The following is a 25,655-nucleotide window of genomic DNA, read 5'->3' as shown; positions in this document are numbered from 1 at the left end:
CCATGCATGTTATCGGTGCATATTATTTATTCTTTGTTTTATATTGTCGTGTTAATTATTCTCCATGCATGATTTAGATTGAACTATATTTCCAAGTTAGTTATACTTAGTTGTAAGTGTTTGTTAGTTGGTTAAATAAATTGTATTGCCTCTACTCTTCCATTGTCATATTTTATGCGTACACATATTACCCCTTATCATCGTTTTTCACTTGGTTTATGAAATGTGGTTTTATAAAATCTAAATTTTTATGATTAATTTCGTCTTATTCCGAGTCGCATTACGCGTTTTAAGTTATTTTTTATAATTATTCATTTAAAAACCTTTCAAAACGAAGGTGACATTCGATGTTTGACAATCCGCGGAATCGTGCCCTATCGTGCTAGGTTGCAATTCCTCGTTTGCTCAAAGTAATCGAACGTCCTTTTAGAATTTCACTCATGATTCTTAAAAACTCTTTGAAACGAAGGAAATGTTCAATGTTTGGTGATTTGAGAATCGTGCCCTATCGTGCTGGGTTGCGCTTTTTCATTTGTTCAAAACAATCGAAGATTCCTTCGGAATTTCACTCACGTTTTCTAAAAACTCTTTAAAACGAGGGAAATGTTCGATGTTTGGCAATTCGGGAAATAGTGCCCTATCGTGCTGGGTTGCAATCTCCCATTTGTTCAAAATAATCGAATATCCCTTCGGGATTTCACTCGTATTTTTCTAAGGCGAGGGAATGTTCAATGTTTGGAAATTCGAGGAATCGTGCCCTACTGTGCTGGGTTTTGGTTTTTCATTAGACTAAATAGTTGAGCATCCTTTTGTAATTTTCGAATTATAAACTTTCGGAAGTCGAAACAAGAAGATTTTTGGCTATCAACTCGGGTTATTCAAACGTTATCAAAAGGGAACCACATTTCAAAAAAAACATTTTTTAATTTTAGACATAAGGACAATATTTAATCGATTTGGTACCAATTTTGGGCGCAGTGAGGGTGCTAATCCTTCCTCATGCGTAACCGACTCCCGAACTTGTTTTTTCAAAAATTCGTAGACCAAAATTGTTGTTTTAGTAGACCAAAATGTTTTATTAAAATAACCAAATTCTTAGGTGACCCGATCACGTCAAAACAAAAAGATCGGTGGCGACTCCGCATTTTATTTTCAAAAAAGTCGATTCCCCATTTTTTCATTAAATTCAAAATTTTTAAATAAAAAGATGGTTTCGACAAATATGATACAAAACAACTTCTAAAGAATGATGCATTGATGTGCAAATAACACGTGTTAGGACTTGAAATAATCTATGAGAGAAATAAAGAAAACGTATATTTTTTTTTTAAATTGATGTTGTAAAAAGAAAACATTTAAATCAAATAATATGCCAAATATTAAAAATATATATATTTACAAAAGATTGACAATATACACAATGGAGGAGAATTTAAATGATACACAAAATATAAAAGGATAGTAAAAGTACATTATAAAATATGATCTTAGAAAATAATTATGCACACAATAGATTTAAAAACATATGTATATATAAACGAATTTAGAAGCAATTACATGTAAAAAAAAAAGCTTGGGAATAATATGCGTATAAGATTAAATTAATTTTGCTATAAATTATATATGTGCCATTATGCATAAAAGCATTTAAATGAGATACTATAAAGTATTAGAATAATATAATATAAAGAAGCATCTTGAAATAATAATTTTATAAACACGAAAATGCAGTTTCTAAAATAGCTTCCTATATACATAAAAGCATTAAGTAAATTTTAAATAGAAAACTCCACCAAAATAATATATGTATGAATATACAAAAATATTTAAATGAGATATTAAAATAATAATAACTTTAAAACAAAGCACAATTATCCAAGTAGCTTAAAATATCAAATTATCAAACCAAAATTTAAAAAAATGGATGTGAAACGAATTTTAAAAATAATGAAAAGAACTTAACTGAAATAAAATTAAAATAAAAGGGAAATTTTATAAATTCTTAAAATTAAATTGAGGACTAATGCGCCACGCATGCAAATGCATGAGGACCAAATCTGGAAATATTCCAGATCTTAAAACATTGTGCTCAAGTGCGGTCTAAATCGCAACAACACACAAATTTTAGGGAAAATTTAAAACAAATAAAATAGAAATAAAAGTTAATTGGAAACCAGCGCAAAGGGGAGGAACTTGCCATACAATTAACCCTCAAGGACCAAATGGTGTCATTTCAAAGCCATTAATATTGGCACAAAACGTTGTCACTTTATGTCCTTTAAAAAGAAAAAAAAAAGGAAACCCTAATGAAGCAAAGCCACAATTTCCTTCCCTTTTCTAAAAAAATAGAGTAAAAAATTTCAAAGCCATTACCCCATTCGGCTAACCCCTAAAACTTTGAGCAAATCAATCGCCACCACTGTAATAGGTGGTTATCGACATGCACGCATCACACTTAGAACCTTAGTTCAAAGATTACCAATTTCAGCCCTTGAAATCTCATCTTGACCTTTGATTTCGACAAAGGAGATGAAGATTCCAATGGCCTATTCGCGAAGGTAAGCACTCCCCTTCCCTTTTTTGTTTTTAAATGCAAATAAAAAAACAAAAATGCACATAAAAAATGAAGGAAGCAGATAAAAAAGGCAAAAGATCTAGAGACTTAAAACAGAAATCACCTTTTAAATTGTTTTTGAATTTTTCTTTTCAATATGCTTCTCTCAGTGTGCGTAAAGAGAGAAGAGGATACATTGATATTTCTTGGCTTTTTATAGCCACAACAAAAGAGAAAAAATACAAAGTTTCTGCTTGGTTTTTGCTCTTGCTGCTGTGTCCGTCCTTTGCTTGTCTTCTTTTACAGGTACGGAGGCAACGTGGCGGGGTAGTGGCAGTCAGACGAGGTCAGCTGGTGGCCTTGTTCTTTGCTAGGGTTAGGGTTTGCTGCAAACATGGTTTAGGTTTTGGGCCTTTTTGGGCTTAGGGTTTTATTAGTTTTGGGTTTTTAATTTAGGTTATGTAATTTGGATTTTGATGATGGACTATTAATTATTTGGTTTTTTTTTATGTTTTTTAATTGTTTGGGCTGGTTAATAGTTTGGGCCCGGGCAAATTTGGGTACTTACAACGGTAATTATACTTTTCTAATATAAAATAAATTAAAGTATTTATTTCTTTAAATGTATAGAATTGAATCAAAATCAAAATTGTATATATATTTGAACCAAAATTAAAGTTCGTGTATCAAAGTGCACATTAAATTAAAGTTCATATATGATTTTGATTTTTAAATCTTTAATATATAATGTTAGTAAGGTGCACAAGCATTCTAGGAAACAATCTTATATGAAAGCTTAAAATTGTAACAAGTGGACATCCTCATCGATTGACACATCATTATTATTAAAATAATGATTAAGCTTTTTTTTTTTTTAAATACAAATGCAAATAAATTTGCGCCAACTATAATTAGAATAAAGCATTATAAATTACAATTGAATCAAATATCGAAATCTATTTGAAGTCAAATTAAAATAACTTTAGAGAGAACCGACACATAATGAAATTTAATAAAAATAAATTTAGAATGATTAGATTTAAATTTAAATACTCAAAAGTCTGGTAACCTCAATCGCAATTGTAGTGAAGTGATTTTGGGAAGTGAGTCAATAGCTTCTCCAATGAATTAAAGCATTTCTTTACATCCTATTGATTTACTAAAGATTGGTTAATGATGATTTGGATTGAAACCTGCGAATCTACATTTTATCAAATAATTATATGTGATTTGGAGTGTTTAATAGTTCTTTAGTTTTGTTTTGGTTTTTGCAATTTTAAGGATTATCATAAATGTGCTTCAAAATTTCCAAAAATTTGATTGCTGTTGTTGAAAGATTAAACATCTAATCTTATGAATTTTGGGTTAAAATTTATTATTTATGATTTTTTTTGACGACAACTTCGAATTTGAATTTTATTATTATTTATTTTGAAGTGCATCTATGATTATTTTTTCTATATAATAGTCCATCGTTTTTATTTTGGATTTTGCAATTTTAAGGATTTAGGATTATCATAGATGTGTTTCATAAACTTTCCAATTATTTGATTGTTGTTGTTGAAGGATTAAATAACCAATATTATGAAGTGTGGGTTAAAAATGATTATTTTTAAATATTTTACGACCACTTCGAATTTTTCAATTTTTTTAATTTTTATATATTTTTACAATTTCACTAAACCATACAAACCTAATGAAAAGAAATTGGAGAAGAAATGTTGCGGATGATGAATATTGTGCAAGTGATCAAAACTTGGGAATCATGTTTGAAAAGGAGTTTGTTAATATTCGTAGCTGAAAATGATTAGGTAGCTTTGCCTAATTTTTCAACTGAAAACTAATTACTTCTGTCTAAAAATCTTGGTGAGGCATCTGGGTATACAAATTCATAGGAATCAGACCTAAAATAGATTAGGATTATCACAAAAAGTGCATGCAATATGTGCACGGAAAGAGGTGATAAATTTAATTTACTCTGATAATCATACATGAATATAGAGAGGAAAGAGATGGAGAAAATTCCTATGCATATATAATGGGAAGTCTCGTGTTGATAAGAATAGGGTAATTTCTTTCAATTTTATTAATAGACCTCCAGAGTATTCATAATATTTATATCACGTAAGAATAGGAAAGATATATAATATATTTAGATATTCCTAAAAGATAATATACCATAATAATATCCTAATACCCTATCAAGTTGGAGCTTGCAGATTATAAATGCCCAACTTACTGAGAATATATTCAAATTGTGGTTTACCAAGTACCTTTGTAAAAATATCAGCCAACTGAATGGAGGTCGAAACAAAAGAATATGCAATAAATGCATCTTGGATTGCATCCCTAACAAAGCGACAATCCACTTTAATTGCAATATATAACACAAATTGACTATCATAAAAAAAATAAAAAGAAAGAAAAGGAAATAGCTTTACGATGATGAACACCTAAGCCCAATAGCAAGGCCTTTAGCCACTTAAGCTTACAAGTGATGGAAGCCATATACCTATACTCAACCTCAGTAGAAGAATGAGAAAACATATCTACCACCACAACCCTTTTACTCAAATGAGGCATGAAAACAACAAAAATCAAATTACCAAATCAAAGGGTAATCTGAGGCACACATTGATTCCTTATTGCATCCTTTACCCTTCCTGCGACAACCACTTTTTTAGCAGTCCGTGGATAATACATACTAACCAATTCATCATTTAATGCATTCAAAAGCCACAAAGATAGTGGGACACAAATATCATAAGCCCAATCATCGAAGTTGTTGAGCTTTAATTGAATACAAGTAATAAAATCACCGGGTCAATCTTGAGGACCCAAAAAAAACAGAGAGTTAGGTTCAATTTTATGTGGTGGTAGAAAAGTAGAATTGCCACCAACCATTGAGAACGATGAAAAAAAACTATGTTAAAAGGCAAGTGATAGCTAGCTTGGAGATTGACATCGTTGCGCCACCAGGCAAAACAAAACATAAGAAGCAAATGGCTTGGAGAAGAAAAATAAATAAATAAAAGGGAAACCTAAGCTCTTGATACCATGACAAAAATAGGGTAATCCCTTTCAATCCTGTTGATAGACCTCAAAAGTATACATAATATTTATACATCAGTAGTCACGTAGGAATAAGAGAGATATATAATATATTTAAATATTCTTAAAAGATATATCATAACATGTGTATGCATAAATCTGTTCGTGTCCAGATATAACGTATACGGTGAGACTATTCTATATAGGTAAAATGATTTTTTGGTCCTTTATAAAACAAAAAATAGTTTAATTCTCTATTTAATTTCTCATCTTTTTTATCTTTAAACTTGTATTTTTTTATCAAATCACCTCAAAATAGATGGAAAAATTAATATTTGACTAACATAACATATATGTGGATTGACAAATAGATAACATGTCAAGATTTAATTAAAATATTAACAAAATAATTTTTAAAATTTTTATTTTTAAATAGCTTTTATAATTTTTTTGAATTTTTAAATTGTAATAAATTAATTAAGTGTGGATGTGTCATTCACACTTATGTAACGTCAATAAAGTTAAAAAATTAATTTTTCATTAATTTTAAGGTGGGTTGACAAAAATATAAATTTAAAAGTTAAAAAATTAATAAATAACTAAAATGATTTTTTTATAAAATTGAATTGTTGGCATTTGAATTTTAATGTAACAAATAGTTGAATCAAAATTATATGGGATACTAGAAATAACATTTGGAAGAAATGAACTCTGTTTTACTCTGTCATTTCAAGCATACAATGTGCTACTTCATCATATTAAAATCTAGACCCTGCTATGTTTGTATGAAGCATTCGATTAGCTTAATTTCTTTTTGTTTCAAGCCCAAAGCTAAAACATTGTAAGGGCCACAACTATTGTGTGTGTATAAATCTTGAGTTAAATAATTTATTTTATGTTTGTCCAACGTTAAAGGATAAAGATCTTAAAAGAAAAAAGCGTTATATTTATGCAAACGCTCCAGTTCAACTGAAACAACATAAACAAGACTCTATACACCTAAGGCAAACATTAGTTTTTAATCAACAAGGTGCCATCTTGCATCCTAGACAGTGCCTTTTCTAATTGGCTCCACTTCTGCTCTAGTGTTCCGATATATCCGATGGACATCCTCACCAGCCCCGGTGAAATGCCGGCAAGTTCCTTCTCTTCGGCATTCATTTCACTGCTGGTGCTACTGCCGGAACAAGACATGAGAGTCTCGTAGTAACCCAAGCTAACCGCCATGAACCCAAACTGAGTATAGTTTTGCAAGTGGTGCATCAGCCTATTGGCTCTTTCTTCGGTTTCCATGTCAACACAAAGAAGCCCACCATACCCATATTCCTTGTTGGCCATGGACTTCAATAGCTCATGCTGAGGGTGATCCTCGAGGCCTGGGTATATGACCTTGAGCCCCAATTTCTTCATTCTAATGGCATATTCCATGGCTCTTCGGCAATGCTCCTTCATTCTCAGGCCCAAGTGAGGAATCCTCTCGGAGAGTTCGAAGGCAACTTTGGCGTTCATGGTTGGGCCTAGAAGCATCAACGCACCTTGATGAAGATCCATCATTGAGTTCACCAGGCTTGCAGGGCCACAAACAGCACCTGAATTTTACAGCAAATACATCTTGTAGTAATTAATTAATAAACTAAACTAAAGATAACAATTAGAAGAACAAAATACTTGTGTACTTTTCAACTAAAAATGTCAAATAAAAGGTCTTTAAAATAACAAAACAATTTATCAGAAGAAAAAAAAGACAAAAAACATCACATGAAAGCTTATCCATGATAACGACAAGAAAAGGAAGATTGAAACGCACACCTCACTCACATGCATGTTGATGAAATTCATGATCATATCACCCATAAAAGCTTGCCTGAAAACCACACTTTTCCATATTTACACGAGAGAAAAATAATTAGTAATCCAGTTTTCTAATTATGAGTACGGATTGTAATGGTGCCAAGGGCTTTGGGGGGCAAAATTTTGAGAAAATTTTTCTTTAAATTTTTTAAAAATATCATTAAACCTTTTTTTTATTTTTTTCTGAAAATTTTAATAAGCTCTTTTGAAATATTTGTAAATTCAAATTAATCTCACAAAAATTTTAAAAATTTTAATTAGATCTCTAATTTTTATTTAAAAAAATCTCTTTAAACTCCTAAAATTTTAATAGTGTCCCAAAAATTAGTCTAAAATCCGCCACTATTATTCCCTCAATTTCTTCAAATAATTAACCCCATTATGGATTTTTTTTTCTTCCAAACAAATCTCTTCCACTTTATCATGTAACATAAATAATTGCATGTATTTTAAATGAAATAGCCACTAAATTAATTTATAAATTAAATCTAATAATAAATTTGACCTTTTGGCATAATATATTTCGCCAAGACTGGTTTTGACGAGGCTAAAATTTGGCTTTGAATTGAATTGGCCTTATTAACTGAATCAATCACAGGATCCCACGTGATTGACGACACGACTCCCTAAACAAAACAACGGAGATTTGTGTCCGACACGTGTACGGATAAGAGAAACATACGACAAACGAACCTGCTATAACATCGGCCCCACCGCTTATGAACTTAGAGATACTATGGAGAACCACATCAGCACCCAGCCGAGCCGGAGAAAGAACCATGGGGGCGAACGTGTTGTCCACGACCACCGTCGTTCCTTTCTCGTGCCCGATTCTGCTTAGTGCCGGAATGTTGGCTACGGTGAGCGTGGGATTCGACATCGACTCGAAGTATAACACTTTGGTCTTTCCTTCGACGATGGCATTTTTCACAGCTTCGAGATCGCCGATGTCCACAAACGTGGTCGTGATATTACAGGCTCTGGGAAAGAAATGTGTTAAGAGTGCATGGGTGCCGCCGTATAAGGTCCTCGATGCCACTACGTGTCCGCCGCTGCTGCAGAGTTGCAACAGCACGGATGATATTGCAGACATACCTGTCATCACGAAATCAAATTAATTATTAACCACAAAAAAATTACATTTTTTTTATGTGAAAAAATTTTAATTACCGCTAGCGGTGCAATAAGCAGCTTCGGTTCCTTCCAGGGCTGCCATGAGACGGCCAAGATTTAAGACGGTGGGGTTAAAATGACGGCTATAGATGAAGAAATCACGATCAGGACCGAGTTCACCGGCGAACATACGGCGCATGGTCTCAGGTTCCATGACGGTGAAGGTGGCGGAGGCTTCAATGGACATGTTAACACCACCATGTTCACCGAATTCATGGCGAGCGTTGGCTAATGCAGCGGCAGGGTCGCTTTCCGATGCCATTGTGGGCAACATTGATTTCTTAGCCACGAAAATATCATCCCCGTCAAAGTCATCGGTTCCTGTTCCTCTCTTCTTCCCGACGAAAACAAGGCCACGGCTCTGGGTTTCTGCCATAGTTAAATCTCCTCTTCTTCTTCTTCTTCTTCCTTTTTTTTTTTTTTTTTTTTTTGTTTTTTATGTGGGGGACCTTTGTTGGTTACTGGAGAACTAATGATGGAATTAAAAAAGGGCTTGCCAGGAGATGGGGAGGGGATTTGAAGGTATATATAAAGCAGGGAATTGAACAAATAAGGTGGGTTTGTTACAATTTAATTAATTTTGCAAAACAAAGTATTAGTGGCGGATAAAAGAAGCGTTACCTAAATTAAATGTGAACATGACTAAAACTTTCCTTTTTCAAATAAATTCTTGTAAGGTAATAAATATATTATTTTTAAAATTTATAAGCCAAAAGGGTATAAACATGTCACAATTTAGTTTAATACCAAATATAAAAATTGTATAAGGTGATTATAGCTATTTTTTTAGATAAAATCTTTTAATATATATAATTTAAAGAAATTATAACACAAATAAGCCAAAAGGATAAATGTAAAAATTTATAATGTTAACATTGCTAAAAATTTCGTATTTTAGATAAAACTTTGTAACATATATACACATATAAATATATATATTATTTAAAGAATTTATGAAATGAATAAGCTAAAATGTATAAATATGGTTTTAAATTTTAAAGTCAAAATCACGAAACAAGGAAAGCATGTCTCAAAGGCATAATCTTGCATTTTTTAGTTTAACCCAAGAATTGTAACCTAACTTATGTTTGACCGTCTTTTACCCCCAAATTGTTAACGTGTAGGCCAATTAACTCCAAATATGTGCATTTAACATTTATAATTTACACTGATAATATCATTCATTTATTTACATTGATTTTGTAGAGATTAAAAAATAGTTTTAATGATTTATTTTTTCCACATGTTTAATAATTCAAAATAAAAATAATATAATAGAGTTTTTTATAAAAAAATTATGGAAATTAATAAGTAAATAAGAACTACGAGAATATTTTTAATTAATTCTATTTTATTTTATTTATTTTAATATTATATTATTTTATAAAAATTTTAGGTTTAATTTTTTATTTTTGTTTAGAATAAGGTGAAATGTTTAAAATTAAGGATAAATGTGAAATTTATTTTTATAATTTAAATTTTATATTTATCAAACAATCTAATTGTATTCCATAATTAATTTAAGTAATATGTCAAACAATTTTATAACTTAAATTTCAATAGTTAAATTTTCAATACTTAATTTCTCAACTTATCAAACAACACTTAAGATATTTCAAAAGAATCAAATCCAAGTTCCTGAAAGAAAGACCTTGAGACCCATTTTTTATAAGCCATTGTACTCCAATGAACTAGTAAGAACCAAGTTGAGAGGGTGGATTCGTGCATTGAGCCCAAAAGGCCAATATAATGTACATCTAAGACCTTTTGTTCTTGAACTTTTTTATTGAATTTTTGGGAGTCAACGAAAAGTAAACTTCTTAACTAATAACATTCATGCGCTTTATTTGAACTTCTTAACTAGTCAACGAAAATAATGGATACATAATTTAAAACTTGAGAAGCCTTTATTTGAACAATTTCGAATAGGTTGAGTGTAACACCCCTTTAACCTCGTCCCGTCGCTGGAACAGGATTACGAAGCATTACCAATCTTTACAATACTTTTATGTATTAGACGGGGATAATTAAGATACATAAATTAAAATTATGTCATTTTGTATCTTAAATGGGCCTATATTGATTACTATAAACATTTGAATCCAACCGGGGTTCGACCGGAAGCTTATAAAAATTTTCGTGAAAACTTAAAAATTCCCTTTTGTGAATAGTGTCACACGCCCGTGTGACCTAAGAGACACGCCCATGTGACCTAAGAGACACGCCCGTGTACCCTTCTTGCACGTCCGTGTGGAAACACCGTGTTGTTTTTCTTTAGAATCTGTTAATTTTGCACGGCCAAAGCGCACGCCCGTGCGTGAGCCATGTGTCTTACATGATCTGATCACACGCCCGTGTGACCTGGCCGTGTGGACTTATGATGAGCTTCGTTTTGCAAGTTACTAACCTTGTAAAAACTTAAGCTTTAAGATAACATTTTTTTACCGACTCTCAACATGATTAAAACTCAATTAAACATATTTAATGCTAACCCAACTTGACAATAAAACATTCAACCAATGTTCTCTCAGTGGTACCACAGTCTAGATTGACTTAAAATTTTGTTTACAATCTTAAACAACTTACTTATATTAACTTTCAAGCATGTATATTTCATTTTATGACCTAATATCTTTAAACCATTCTTGAACATTTTTACTCTATTAACTTAATAGCCTAGGTACATGCCATTATCAACAATTAACATATTTTACCTTGTTGAGTCCGGGATCGGCTTAGGATGCTGATTCGACGATCTTTCTTTAACCTAACCTGAGCACGAAAACAAACCGTATGCTGAGTATAAACTTAGTGGTATTTCTATAAACAGAAGTACTGAATAGTGTAAGAAATTTAACATTTAATTAAGTCATATATTAATCATAATAAACTTGTAAATCACTAAATAATAATACCCGTCATTCATATATACATTCGAGCTTTAAGCTTTAACTTCATAGTCTCTATACTTTTGTCATATAACTTAATTTCATAACATATAAACCTTACCATTTGATTTGGTCTACCTTTATTGTCCATTTATAGCTTTCATTAGCAGTCAACATTCATGTATTCTTAAACTTTAAGCATTACTTTAGAATCTTAATACTTCAACCATTTACTCTTCATTATTTAGCTTTAAAACCTTATTAATCGATCTTCAATATACTTTCATTACTATACAGTAATCTTCATCTGTTATATAATCAAGCAGTCTTTATAGACATAACAGTTAATGAATAATAAATTAATAACATTCATTCTTTGATATCCTTGATTATCCCTATTAACATGACTCGGACCCGACGGATACACGGACTTAAATCCAACCCACACACCAGGGATATTTCACGGTGTTTCATCGGCCGAAGCCGGAATACACCGTATTGATAACAGTAACAGTAACGATACACAAAGTACCTCATCCGAACAAATTCGAAACAGTAACAGTAACAGTCAGGTATAGAGTACCTCTTCAGAACGAATCCGGAACAGTCACAGTAGTCGACACATATAATGTCTCATCGACACACAGTCGGAATATCCCTAACTCCTCTGATCCTATGGCATGCTAACTATATCCGACTAACCCGACATTGTTAATAGGGTATCCAGTCAATTTTCAATTTCCACTTTCCATTCTTAATTTACTTTCTCTTCATTTCAATACCTTTCCATATCAATTCACATGTAATTCAATTTCAATACAATATACATTTTCAATTCTTCATTCAATATTCACATATTCTATTCAATATCAATAATCACTAATAATTTATGAATTTTTATTCAATTTAATACCATAATAATAATAATAATAATAATAATACTTACCATTCATATAAATAATAAATTCAACAAATAATTATTAAATTCGGTTTATAGAAATACAAACCATATTTTCTCGAGCTAACTCCCATTGTCTTTGTCATTTTTCCTTGCTTAGCTGAGATTTTCCGAGACAACATTAGCTACGGGAATTAAAACAATTCATATTCATTAATTCACTACTAATTTATATCTAATTAATACAATTTCTATTCAATTTCTACTTTAATCTCAATTTAATCTTCACTAAATTCACTTACTTTTTCTATCTTAATTCATACTTCATTTCTATTCAAATTTTGTTCAAACTCATACTTAACTATTGATTTTCCAACATATTTTCCTAATTTCAAAATTTCATCAATTTAGTCCCTACAACATAAAATTTATGAATTAGTTTACAATTCAATCCTTATTTCATTTCTAACTTGAATTTCTATCAATTTAACCCTTATTTCATCATTTTACTCAACATGAACATTATCTAAAAATCTAATAACTTTCAAAATATCAACTTAATTTCATCAAAACTTTGTTCTAAAGCTTTTAAAACATCAAAACGAAGTAAAAAGGGCTAAATTAACTTACCTATTAAAGTTTAAGCTTCAAAACCTTGATTTTCCCTTTTCTCCCTTTCTTCCCTTTCTTTCTCCCCTGTTCTTCTCTATTTCGTTTTCTTTGTTTCTCTTTTTCATTTCTTTTATTTATTTATTTCTTTGTTTTTTTTAATTAAACTATTAAACTATTATAATATTTATTATTTATACATGTGTATATTTATTAATACACATGTATTCATTTATCACCTCACACTTGTCACAACTTTTATTTATTTATTTATTTAATATAAAATAATATTAATATAATAAACTTTAATTATTATTATTTTACTTATATAATAAGTAAATATACATGTATAATACATGTGTACCATTTATATTTGTACACATTTAACTTATTTTAACCATACATTTGTCATCCCTTTTGACTTATTTGCTTATTTAGTCCCTTTACTTTTCTTTATTCTATAATTAAACTTTCACTCTTCATTCAATTTAATCATTTTATCTAATTATCCTTAATTTAAGTTAATTCACTTCATTAAACTTTAAATTAATCACTCACTTAACTTCGTAAATATTTTTAATAAATATTTACGAATCTATTTTTCGAAATGGAGACCAAAATGCACTTTTTGATAACTGTAAAATTTGGGTCATTACATTGAGTTTTATTTAAACATTTTAAAAATATTTGACTTTTATGTGAGCAACACTTAAAAATCGAGGCCCAATGTAAATAATTAACGTACTATATATGATTTGAATATATTTTTATTTGAAGTAGAGATGATTCTAGTTTTGTTTTTCAAAATAAAAATCATGTTGAGTAAATTTATATTTATACCGTAACTTAAACTCAAATTGATTTAAACTCGAAATTAATTCAATTTAAAATTAATTCAAATCTAAAATAGTTCAACCCGACATAATATAAATCGAAAATAACTTGAATAAATAGGTTTAAGCTAAACTTAAATTAAATATTTGTTTAATTCAAACATATCATTGGTTTTTGCTCATTAGATAAATGTTAAACATATATAAAAAAATAAAAAATAAGATTAAATATTGATTTTTTTATTATAAATCAAAGGTTGATTCCTTTTCCTTGAATCTCCAATAATAATAATAATAATAATAATAATAATAATAATAATAATTATTATAGTAGTAGATGATGATGATGATGAGGATCAAATAATTTTGATTTTCATTGATTATCAAAGATAGATGAAAACTCATTAATTTATGCTGATTCAAAAATTAGAATAGGTAAATGTTATTAAAAATCAATATTTTAATTAAATAAATGTTATTAACGATTGTAATAGGCTAATTTTAGCCTGGGCTCCAAAAAATAATAATCGAATAAATGAAGTCAAAGGATGCAATCGGTCGAAAACGAGCTAAAAAGGGCCAAATTGAATGACAATCATTAAATTGTGGCCAAATCAGAAAGATGGAGAAAGCTTATGAGTTCAAAATTTGTTGACTTAATAAAAGGCTAAAAATAGGAAGATATGATTTTTTTGTTTTTATTTTATTTTATTTTATTATTAGATTATTTAGACTATTTTTAGTAAACCCCATGTATATAAATAGGGGTATTTTGATTTTTGAAAGGGGGAGACTTTGAGGACTTTGGTATTCCTACTTCAATTTGGAATTAGATTATTCACTCTTTTCCTATTTCCATTGGAATTGAATTATTTTCTTTTCTATTTCAATTATGTGGGAATTTTGTCCATTTCATTTCAATTTATTAGTTTTTTTCTAAATTCGTCCAATTGTTTTTAGCCTTTTCGTTTTTTTATTGTTTTGCAATTAAGTTTTCATTTTTTTTTGCCCTAAAATTTTTTTTGACCGCATTTTGGTCCTCCTTGAAGCTGTGCGTTTTGGAGGGTGAGGATTATTTCCCTTTTGGTCCCTCCTTATTATTTGCATGTTCAAATTGGTCCATTTCATTTTATTTATTTTTATTTGCTCCAAAATTTTACTTTAAGGTTCGATTTAATTTTTTTATTTTCGCTATTTTATTATCAAATTAACTAATTTAATATATTATTGCTATTATTATTATGTTTCTATTTATATTTATTTTTTATTCTAATACTATTATTATTTATTTAATTTTATTTATCTATTTATATTTCTACTATTATTATATTTCTATTTATTATATTTTTATTTCAATTTATATATTAATATTATTTTCATTATTATTTTTCTTATATATGTTTTTTACTTTTGTTATTAACATTCTATTTATTTATTTATTTATTTTATATTTTTTGTTATTATCTATTTTAACTTTTTATATAACGCTCATTTCAAATTTTTATACATTATTTACTTTAATATTTTCATATATTATGTATTTCAAACTTTTTTTTACATTATATATTTTGAATTGTTTATATATTATTTTTAAAGAGTTTTATATATTAGTTTATCTTGAATAGATACTAATTTTTTTAAAATTATTTTATATACTTTAGATCGCTTTTATAACATCCATTTTAAATTCTTTTTATGTATCATTTGCTTAGAATTGTTTTATATTTTATTTTAGATTTTCTTACTTTGTATTTATTTGTTATTTGTGATTCATTATTATAACATTTTGTTTATGAATTATTACTTTGCGTTGTACATTATTATTCCATCGCACTTTATTCGATTAAAAGGTCGTGTTTTAATATTGTTTAAGTTTTAAAATCATTTTATTCAAAAGTTTTCAAAATAAGGCAATACTTTTGGCACCTTTGAGAATATTGTGTCCTAACTTAATGGGTTCCAATTTTTCTCGTTGGATTTAAGTAACCGAAAACCCATTTTTCAATCAAAACCCATAAGTTTCAAATAAAAGGTTATTCTCAGGAATTCGAGGTGTTGTGTCCTAACTCACTGGATATAACATTTTGTATCTCGAGATAAGAATTTCTAAAAAATAAAGGCAATGTTCTATGTTTGGAAATCCGAGAAATCGTGCCCTAACGTGTTGGGTTTCGATTTTTCGTTGGACCAAATAATTGAATATCCTTTTGTAATTTTCAAATGTATGAGCTTTTGGAAATCAAGAATTGATCGTGGTTTCGAAGGTCTAAAGAATCATGTCCTAACGTGCTGGATGTGATATTATATTCCTTGAAAACAAGAGAATTTTAATGTTCAATTTGACTTATTCAAATGTTTTAAAAGAAATTGCATTTCAAATTTTTTTATTTATTTTAGACGTAAGGAAATTAATTAATCAATTAGGTACCAATTTTGGGCGTTACGAGGGTGCTAACCCTTTCTCGTGCGTAACCGACTCCTAAACCCTTTTTCTCGAATTTCATATACCCAAAATCATTGTTTTAATAAATTAAAATGTTTTATTAAAATGATCAATCTCAAGGTGATCCCGATCACACCTCGAAAAAGATCGGTGGTGACTCTATTTTTGTTTTTAAGTCAACTCCCGTTTTTCAAATTAAAAATGGTTCCGACAACGATAAAAATATTTATAATGATATTTTAAATAAAAATTGAATCGTAATAATTATTTTTGTTTGTTCGAAAGACTTCGGTATATTATAGATTAATTAATCTAAATGCGAATAAGTTATTAAATCTTATTTTCCAAACTTATTTTTATAATTATTAATTTTATAATAAATTTAAATCAATTAAATAATTTATTTAACTTAGTAAAATAAATTATTACGCGTAAAAATACAAATAACTTGAATATAAAATTATTTGATTCAAAATAAAAATGTGTTAAATTAAACTTAGATGAACCAACATGTTTTAAGTATAATGGTAAGACACATTACATTTTTAATGGGAGACACAAGTTTAAACTTTGAATACTGCATTTTGTAGATGAGCAAATATGTACCCTGAACATAGACGATAAAACGGATGAGAAATACTCTAAAAAATATAAACCCAAATAATCTATAAGATTTAAAAGCTAAATTAATCCAATTCATTTCGAGAAATTTGAGATTAAATTTTTTCCCTATAAAAAAATGTAATACATTAATATTTAAAATAAATGTAAATTTTAAAATTCTAAAGTTCAAAATTAAAATACATTAATAAAGAAAAAAAAGTTAAAATATATTAAGTATGAATAAATAATTAAATCAGTTATTAAGTTTGTTAAAAAATAATTAAAATTGAAATTCTCAATCGAATATCCATTTCCAACTTGTATTGTATAAAGCCAATATGATTTTGTTTTCCTTTCATTTATGGTTCTGGTTTTGTGTTGATGTGGGCATGACCTGGCATCCTCTTCCTCGTCAAAATGTAGACACATCAAACTCAAGTGGATCCATGAAATCAAATGTTTTTTCCGCCACGTCGGCCACAATATGGATAACTAAAAAGCCGTGAGCACTTAAACTTTGCTCATAACTCAAATCTTATCCTATCACCCAACACTCCAACATCTCATGCCTTTGTCCTTTTCCTCCTCCTCCTTATCATTATTATTAAATGGTGCATGTATATAGTTAAATAATATATGTCATGTTTTAGATAGCTTTTGAAATATACTAATTTTAGCTATTGGTAATGGACAGATATTATTATATAATATTTTCCTAATCTACCTGTTTTTGTATATTTGGACATTTGGGCAGATATAATATACTATGAGAAAGAAGGCTTTAACCTAAAGATGATATATTAAAGAAATGAGGAATACAAGGGTGTTTTTTTAACCCCAAAGTATAAAAAGGTATTAGTATTGATTGTGACCTCCAAACATGAGGGAACTGCAGTAAAGAGTGGTGGATTGAGATTATATAAAGAACAAAAAACAAAAGTGGGTCTGTTGATGTGGAAGAATTTGGGAGAAAAGAAACCAAACAAATACATAATTCCAAACAATAAGGAAATGGATGCAGCAAAGCTAAGACCCACCACTTTGGTGTTTAGAAACCAACCATGTCCACGAAGAAGACAAGCACCCATTGCTCATTGTCTTATGTGACGACCCCCTATGTAGTATTATGTACGTTGAAGATACATGTTTTTCAGTTGTGCACTGCAATTCAGTCCAAGACAAGGCTGCTCACGGATTAGGCAGACTTAGTCTCGTAGCTCATGATGGTTTGGAGTTTGGACCAATGCCTATCCTTCTTGTATTAATAATATTTTGAAACTAGTCGTGTTATTGATCATGAATATCGTATTATTGCCAGCCTAATAGTGTTAAAAGAAAATATATAAATTTAACTATAAGTAACCAAATTCAAAAAAGAAATGCAAGTTTACCCAAAATGAAATAATAAAAATATAAGAAAAGAAAAAAGCTTTGACCATTTGACTTTGTTCTCTTTCATCCTGTTATTTCTCCAATATCTCTTTACAGCGGTTGGTGGTAGATTACTATTAAGTGAAAATGACTCGGAAGTTTCAAGAATGAAAGCAAAAGTTAATACGGTGAAAGCTAAGGCCACGTGGTTGGTACATACGTATTTAGAAAACAAAGCAAATAAACCGATTATACATTACAATCACGTGTGTTGCTTCTTTTTTCGTGTTGTTCTCGTCATAATCCATATATATATATATATATATATATATATATATATATATTAGTTAAAATTAAAATTTTTTTATCTATTTTTAAAGTGATTTGATAAAATTAAAAGACCAAAAAAATTACTATGCTTCTTTTTTCGTATATATTCGAATTTAATTTTCCTTTTAAAAAGAAAATTAAAATAGTACATATTAATCATTTAATTATTACGTGTTACTAAATTTGGATTATGCAGGAGGAAGGACGTGGCACTGACATCAGGCACATGAATATGATCAGTAAGCACTGCCAATCTTCCATCTTCATCATCCATCGTCCATCTTTATCCATTGCGTTCTTTTAAGGCTTTTTATTTTTGTTTTTATAAATTAGCTTAATATCTTGGGGGACCCCAAAGATTCTCCATTATCCCATATGACCCAAACCAAACACACATCATGGTTCAGTCAATTTGCTTCTAAAATGGTTGTGGAATCTATAATCCCAGCTTTAACGCCTGGTTGTAGTCATGGTTCTTATACCAACAAATTTGACGATGTTACACTTTTTCATTTGCATTCATACACATTAGTTTCTGGTTTAGATTGAACATTAGATTGGAAACCCATCCAAGTTCATTCTAAACATCAAGTTGAACATGATTTTGACAGAATGGCCCAAGTCAAATCAAATTTCGCCTTCTCCACTTTTCCTATAGAATCTTTTAACCTTATTAACAAAGACAAAATCTTAGGCCACACGTTTACATTAGGAACAAATCCATATTCTAAATGATTTTAGACTTACCTAATCAAGTACACCATACATTAAAACCACTTTAAGCCCGACAGGTCCGAACCCTTCTTGAAAACAAATATATAGACAACTAAAATGGTGAAGTACAAGAGCCCAACCCAAACAAATGGGTCAGGAAAGTCCAGCTTGAAACAAAGATGAACAGATGTGGACATTTCTGTTGCAATCTCACCTGACCAAGATATCAAATGGGAATATTTGCACCAAGTGATCAACCAACAGCATTCAAAATAGCTGCCCCCCAACATGTTCCACTCAACAAAACTGAATATATGCCAGTGCCATTGTAATAATCAAATCAATAGCAGCTCCTTTTTCTTAAAACAATTATAAGAAAACCCAATTTTCCAAAACTGTTCTGATTGCAAAGCAGCAAGAAAATATTACCTGGGGAATGGTAAGTGGGCATATATGAATTATCACCACAACGTCGCCCACTCAAAACCACAATACTTCCACCCTTTGCTTTTCCCCCTTTCGACTTGACTCCAAAACCGAGTGCTAACTCCATTGCCCTTCACATGTTTTCTCACAATAAATTTACCTCATTTAAAAAAATGAAGATAAAATGGAGGGTTAAATTCTTCTATTAGTATTTATACTATGTGAAAGTTATAGATTTAGTACTTATATTTTAGTTTGATTATTTTCAATCTTTGTACCTTTCAAATTTTAAAAATTTAAAACTACCAAATATAGTTATTAAATTTATTAAGTTATTTATTTTAAAACCTGTCAAAACTATATTATTTCCTCATATTATTAAAAATTGATTAATTGATTTAATGGGTTGTCGGTTGTATCAAGACAGAAATTCTAATTTCAAAAACATAAAGACTAAGAATGATACGATCGAAAAACATGGATTAAATCTATAATTTATGTATAATATAAAATTAATAGTAAAATTTAACCATATAAATTTAAAATTAATCAAATTGATTTGATAATAGAGTTTAACTGAAAATGGAGTGTTGTTCAAAATTTTAACCGAAATTTATATTAATTTTACGCTTGATTCAACATAAACTACGGACTTTTATTCCTTTGTAATGGCGTTTTCTTTTTTAATTTGTTAATCGGGTTTGCTTGATTAGTTAATTAAATAGCAATTTGTTTAGGAAAAATAATTTTAAAAACAATAAATTTTACCATAAAGTTACTAATGTATTTTTAATTTTATTTTAGAATTGAGAACTTAAAAATATTAAAATTTTTGTTATTAACACTGTGTTATTAGATCTAATTGTTGAAGGATTTTTACTTATGAAAGTTTGCAAAGTGTTGTTGATTTAGTCAATAAATTTATCAATAAGCTTAGTGATGTCTCTATTCTATTGAAATTTCTGTGTGCATGAAGATAGAGTAAGAGAACACAAATCATGTGCATTATACATTGTTGAATCAAAACTCATCTATGAAAACTTACAAGGATAAAATTACTACGATTTGACTTAGACACTTCATGGACTTGTTTCTAAAAGAGTTTGAAAATCAGTCAATACAAAAAATAAATGGGTTGTTGGAAAATGTATAATTGCTTTTTTAAGGCTAGATTATTTTAGGATTATCTTTTGGGGTCCAGAGGGTTTGGAGTGTCAAATGAACAAGTGACAGAGTTCCATGATTTTCGTTGGTTAAGTGATCACTGGATCTAATATCGCTTACCAAAAGCATCGTGATTCCATTGAAGGCCTAGCCCACATCTTATCGATGGACCCTTTGCCTCATCATGGCATCCGCTCCTTTTACGGGAAATAATGCCCTATTCCTCGTCATCCCAACTTTGAGAACTCTGAGGAATTAATATTATTCTCAAAATGCACTGCTAATCCATGTAGTTTGATAAATTTTTATATGGAATTCATAAATTTATCATTCAATTTTTATTTTTTGAATTTAAATTTTATTACTTTTATTTGAATTTTACTATTAATCTTTTAAAAGAGTTAAATCATTTTTAATAGAAATATTGATTAAAATATTATTTTTTCAACAATGTTAACATGTTAACCTCCACATCAGTTTACATGTATTTCATGTTAACAAAACATTAATTTTCTTATATGTCACATCAAAAATAATTTAAAACTATAAAACACTAAAAAATTAACGTAAATTATGTATGGATTGCAATCCGGGTTACCATGTTTATAATTTTAACATTTTAATCAATATTCTCATTAAAACGATAATTCAGCCTTTTTAAAAGTTCATAATCAAATTTAATTTTTTAAAAGGTTGAGGGCAAGATTTAATTAAAAAATATAACTAAATTGATAAAATATATATAAATATTAAAGACTAAATTTATCATTGTACCAATATATTTTAATAGAGTAACTAAAATATTCACAACCCCTTATTCCATATTGCATACTTAATCCTCGTTAAAGTCACATGTTCAAAACTGTTGCAATAACAACAGTGACAATTAAACTAAAACCTAATTAATCTCTTGTTTACTTTTTTTAGTTTATAATAAAAGTTAAATGTTAGGAAATAGAAGGGACTCGTGCAGATTTAAAAAACAAAAAAAAAACAATACTTTGAGTATAAAAAAAAAATTGCTACAACAGAATAGGAAAATAAAATGCAAATACCGAAATTTAAACATTACAAGTTGCTTTCTTGGAGAAAAAAAACTCCAAGAATATCACATAAACTATTAAATGGGATTAAAAATAAAATTTAATACTTTTCTATAATTTCACGCTTGTTAATATATCGATTCGTAACAAAACAAAAATTTAATGAATTCATAAATTGATATAAATTAATTGAATCAATTTTATCTCTTCAATATTTAAAAAATTATATAAATTATTTATTTTAAACAAGTTGAATCGAAAAATAATGATTAAATTAATTCAACTACAAATCTAATTAAAAACACTTATTTTTTATAATATATTTATTAATTCTTATTTAACTTGATTAGAGTGGTTTTTTTATATTACAGTAAGAAAAAAAAGCATGATGATAAAATAACGTAAAGAAAAAGAGTACGATGCGACATAAGTTTTAGAGAGTAGTGGAAGGCGAAGCAAATGGCATGTGATGCGGCATAAATGTGGCCTTTGTCTCTCATGGCCCATGCTATTCACTAACCCTTCCTCCACGTCTTTAACCTACCTTCATTATTTCTGGTTTTTTAGATAAAAGAAGTTAATTACATTTAGTCATAATAGGAATTATATTTGAGATCAATATTATTTTATAGATTTTTATTTCAATCATCTTAAGAGAACATCGTAAATTTTTAAATCAAGTGAAATATTTCTTCTTAATGTTGTCATAGAATTTGTAGCTATATTTGTTATACGTTGAGTAAACATCACTTTCACATCTATACTCACTTATCAAACACATATGGAAAATATTAATGACATGTTGATTTCATTGTAATTTTAAATTTAGAATTAATTGTATTATACATCTCGAATTATAGTTTTATTTTAGATTGGTCTCTAAATTTTAAAAATTTTTAATTTCATTGTAAATTATCGATGTGATATCAATTCGGTTCTTTTATTGTTGAAATTATTAATTTAATTATTAAATGGTATTTATGTGAGATAATTTAAAATGAAAATTTTAAAGAAAATTAAAATGCTTTCACATAATTTTAAAATTAAAAACTTAAATATGAAGTAAAATTGAAAGAAAAGAGAATGAATGATAGTTATTATAAAAGTTTCAAAAACTTTAAAATCAAGATCTTTACAATATTAGTTTTTCTTTAAAGTATTTATTTTAAATTATGTTACTTAAGATCAATATTTCATTTAACAATAAAATTAACGATCCTAGTAATGAAAAGATTTTATTGATATAACGTCAATAATTTAAAAAGTAATTAAAATATTTTAAAATTTAAGAATTAATGTGATTATTTAATAGAATTAACTTTTAAATTTATTTTAATTTTATCGTTTCGATTTCATTAAAAATCCTAAATACAACCGCAACAAGCAAAGTATATGAATACAAATTGTTTTAAATCTTTTTCTTTTTGGGGGGGTTCTTTTTGGTTTTTAATTTTAACCGTCGTTTGCTGCATATTTTTTTATTGGTGTGTTTTGAAGGGTGAAAGTGGAGGTTGATGAGACTTTGAATGTTTGTTGAAACACACAAGTGAATGCCTGATATATTTAAGACATGGCTTTGTCGCATGTCTTTAAGTGAAGCGTTTTTACGTGTTTTCACATTCATTTGCACGAACGGTAGTTTTGGATTTTCTATGAAATTGGAAAATAATCATAAAAATGAAATATTCATTATTTATTATAACTGCTAAATTGGAAAAAAAATAAATAATTGCATAACAATAATTTTAGCCCTCAACATATATCTTAGTCATTAATCTTTAAAAAGAAGGTAAATTGTTTAAAATTTGATTGGACCAATTAATCAGGTACATTGGATCGAGCATTGTTTCAAACAAAAGTTTTGAATTAATTGAATCAAATTTTTTATTTTTTATCAAATCAGTTGGAACAGTGAACGGTGGACCTAACCAATTTAACCGTTGGTCCAATTCTAAAAACATTGAAAAAAGTCAAATTGTTTTTATTTTAATTGAAATGCTAACTAATATATTGTTTTTTTAACAATGTTGGCATGGCAATCTGTATAGTTCACATGCATTTTATGCTAATATAACATTACTTATCCACATCAACAAATAATTTAAATTTATTAGATTATTAAAAAGTTTAAAAATAGCATGAAGTTTACATAGATTACCATATAAGCTTTCATGTTTAAAAATTTAACATTTTAGTCAATATTTTTTTGCAAACAAAAATCAACTATTTTTGAAATGTAGATGATCAAATTTGACTTTTCTAAAATTTAATAGACAAATTTAATTTTTTTAAAAGGTTGAAGAACATATTTAACTTTAAAAAATTAAAAATTAATTTAATAAAAAATATAAATACCAGGGACTAAATTTATTATTTTAACATCCATAAATAAAATTAAGAACTCTATAAACATATTAATCGATGTAGTATAAATTAAAGGACACAAAGAAAACAAATCAAGGTAGATTTATTGTCCTGACAAAATGAATTTCCGTAAAATTAAGGAAAACCGAAAACTGGGCGGAGCTAATAGACCCAACCAACTATCGTCCACAATGGGAGACGTTCCTTTGGTTAATTTTGTGTAACGTCCCTAAATTATTAAATAATTTCTAAATCGATCTTTAAACTTTGAAATATTATAATAAATCCTAAAAGTATTAGAATTGTACTAATAAAATCTGACAGCCTAACAATCAATTTAGTCATTACATGTTAGTTAGGATATAATGTGGAGCATATTTAAAATAATGGACTAAATTGTAAACATATTAGTATTTGCAACAGGGATATGACATTGAAAGAAAAAAAATTGTCAATGAAATGTTAGGAGGATTATTATTATTAATACGTCATATCTAAACGGTTCATGTAATAGATCCACATTTAGTTACAATTTAATTTATGTATTTGAATATAATTCACGCCATTTTTAATTAACATTTAATATCAAAGTTAAAGGCTAAGTTGATAGAATAACATGATTGATATGATAATGATAATTTAAGAATTAGTTACAAAGTTCTAAAGTTTGAGACCAATTTAAAATTTCGACCATAATTTTAATACATGATATGTGATTAAATATGTGTTTATTTCACTAAAAATAACTTATGGAAAATTAATTTTGGAAAATAAAATTATTTTTTAGGAAAATTTCAATGATTGGGTAAAACATTTTTGTTGTTAGACAAGTCTGACTAAAATTTGAAGTAAATATAACATAAATTATATTTATTACAAATATTATGAAAGACAAACAAAATTTATCTTATATAAATTAAATAAGAACCAACGCATAATTAAAATTTACATTTACGAGAGTAAATAATAACACCGTCGGATTAGAAAAGATAAATGAAATTAGCGGAAATTTAAATAAATATTTATATATAAAATATTCATATTAAATAAAATAGTTTTAATAAAATAGTAACAGTATTTAAAGTTAAAAGTAAAATTTTTATTGAAATAAAATTTTAATATTAAATAAATTTATCAAAGTAATAAATTACATTAATGATTTTAATACAGTAATCCTTAGTTCAAGATATTTTTATTTAAAATTTCGTGTTACTCATATTGAAAAGCTCCCCCAAAAAAGTTTATTTTCTAATAAATCGAAAAAGAAGCATTTTTCTTAAATAATTTTTTCAAGAAAACAAATTCATCTATAGACGTCTTTTACTTTTTTTTCCATGACA

At 28.1% G+C, this 25,655-nt stretch overlaps 1 protein-coding gene and 1 long non-coding RNA gene across 2 annotated transcripts; both read right to left on the bottom strand.

The window, feature by feature from the left end:
• Positions 1-6,530: 6,530 nt before the first annotated feature.
• LOC108479904 (methionine gamma-lyase-like) lies at positions 6,531-9,263 on the bottom strand. Its single transcript, XM_017782754.2, has 3 exons — positions 8,627-9,263; positions 8,150-8,551; positions 6,531-7,194 (listed from the first exon to the last, which is right to left on the bottom strand). The coding sequence occupies exons 1-3, from the start codon at positions 9,003-9,005 to the stop codon at positions 6,617-6,619; spliced, it is 1,359 nt and encodes a 452-aa protein (XP_017638243.1). The 5' UTR covers positions 9,006-9,263; the 3' UTR covers positions 6,531-6,616.
• Positions 9,264-11,188: 1,925 nt separating this feature from the next.
• On the bottom strand, positions 11,189-13,175 carry LOC128285568 (uncharacterized). Its single transcript, XR_008276043.1, has 3 exons — positions 13,046-13,175; positions 12,525-12,575; positions 11,189-11,401 (listed from the first exon to the last, which is right to left on the bottom strand). It is a non-coding gene; the product is annotated as an uncharacterized LOC128285568 (long non-coding RNA).
• Positions 13,176-25,655: the final 12,480 nt, after the last annotated feature.

Source organism: Gossypium arboreum, chromosome 12, assembly GCF_025698485.1.
Source record: "Gossypium arboreum isolate Shixiya-1 chromosome 12, ASM2569848v2, whole genome shotgun sequence".
In the NCBI taxonomy this organism is placed as follows: domain Eukaryota; kingdom Viridiplantae; phylum Streptophyta; class Magnoliopsida; order Malvales; family Malvaceae; genus Gossypium; species Gossypium arboreum.
This window is presented reverse-complemented; position numbering and strand designations above follow the sequence as displayed.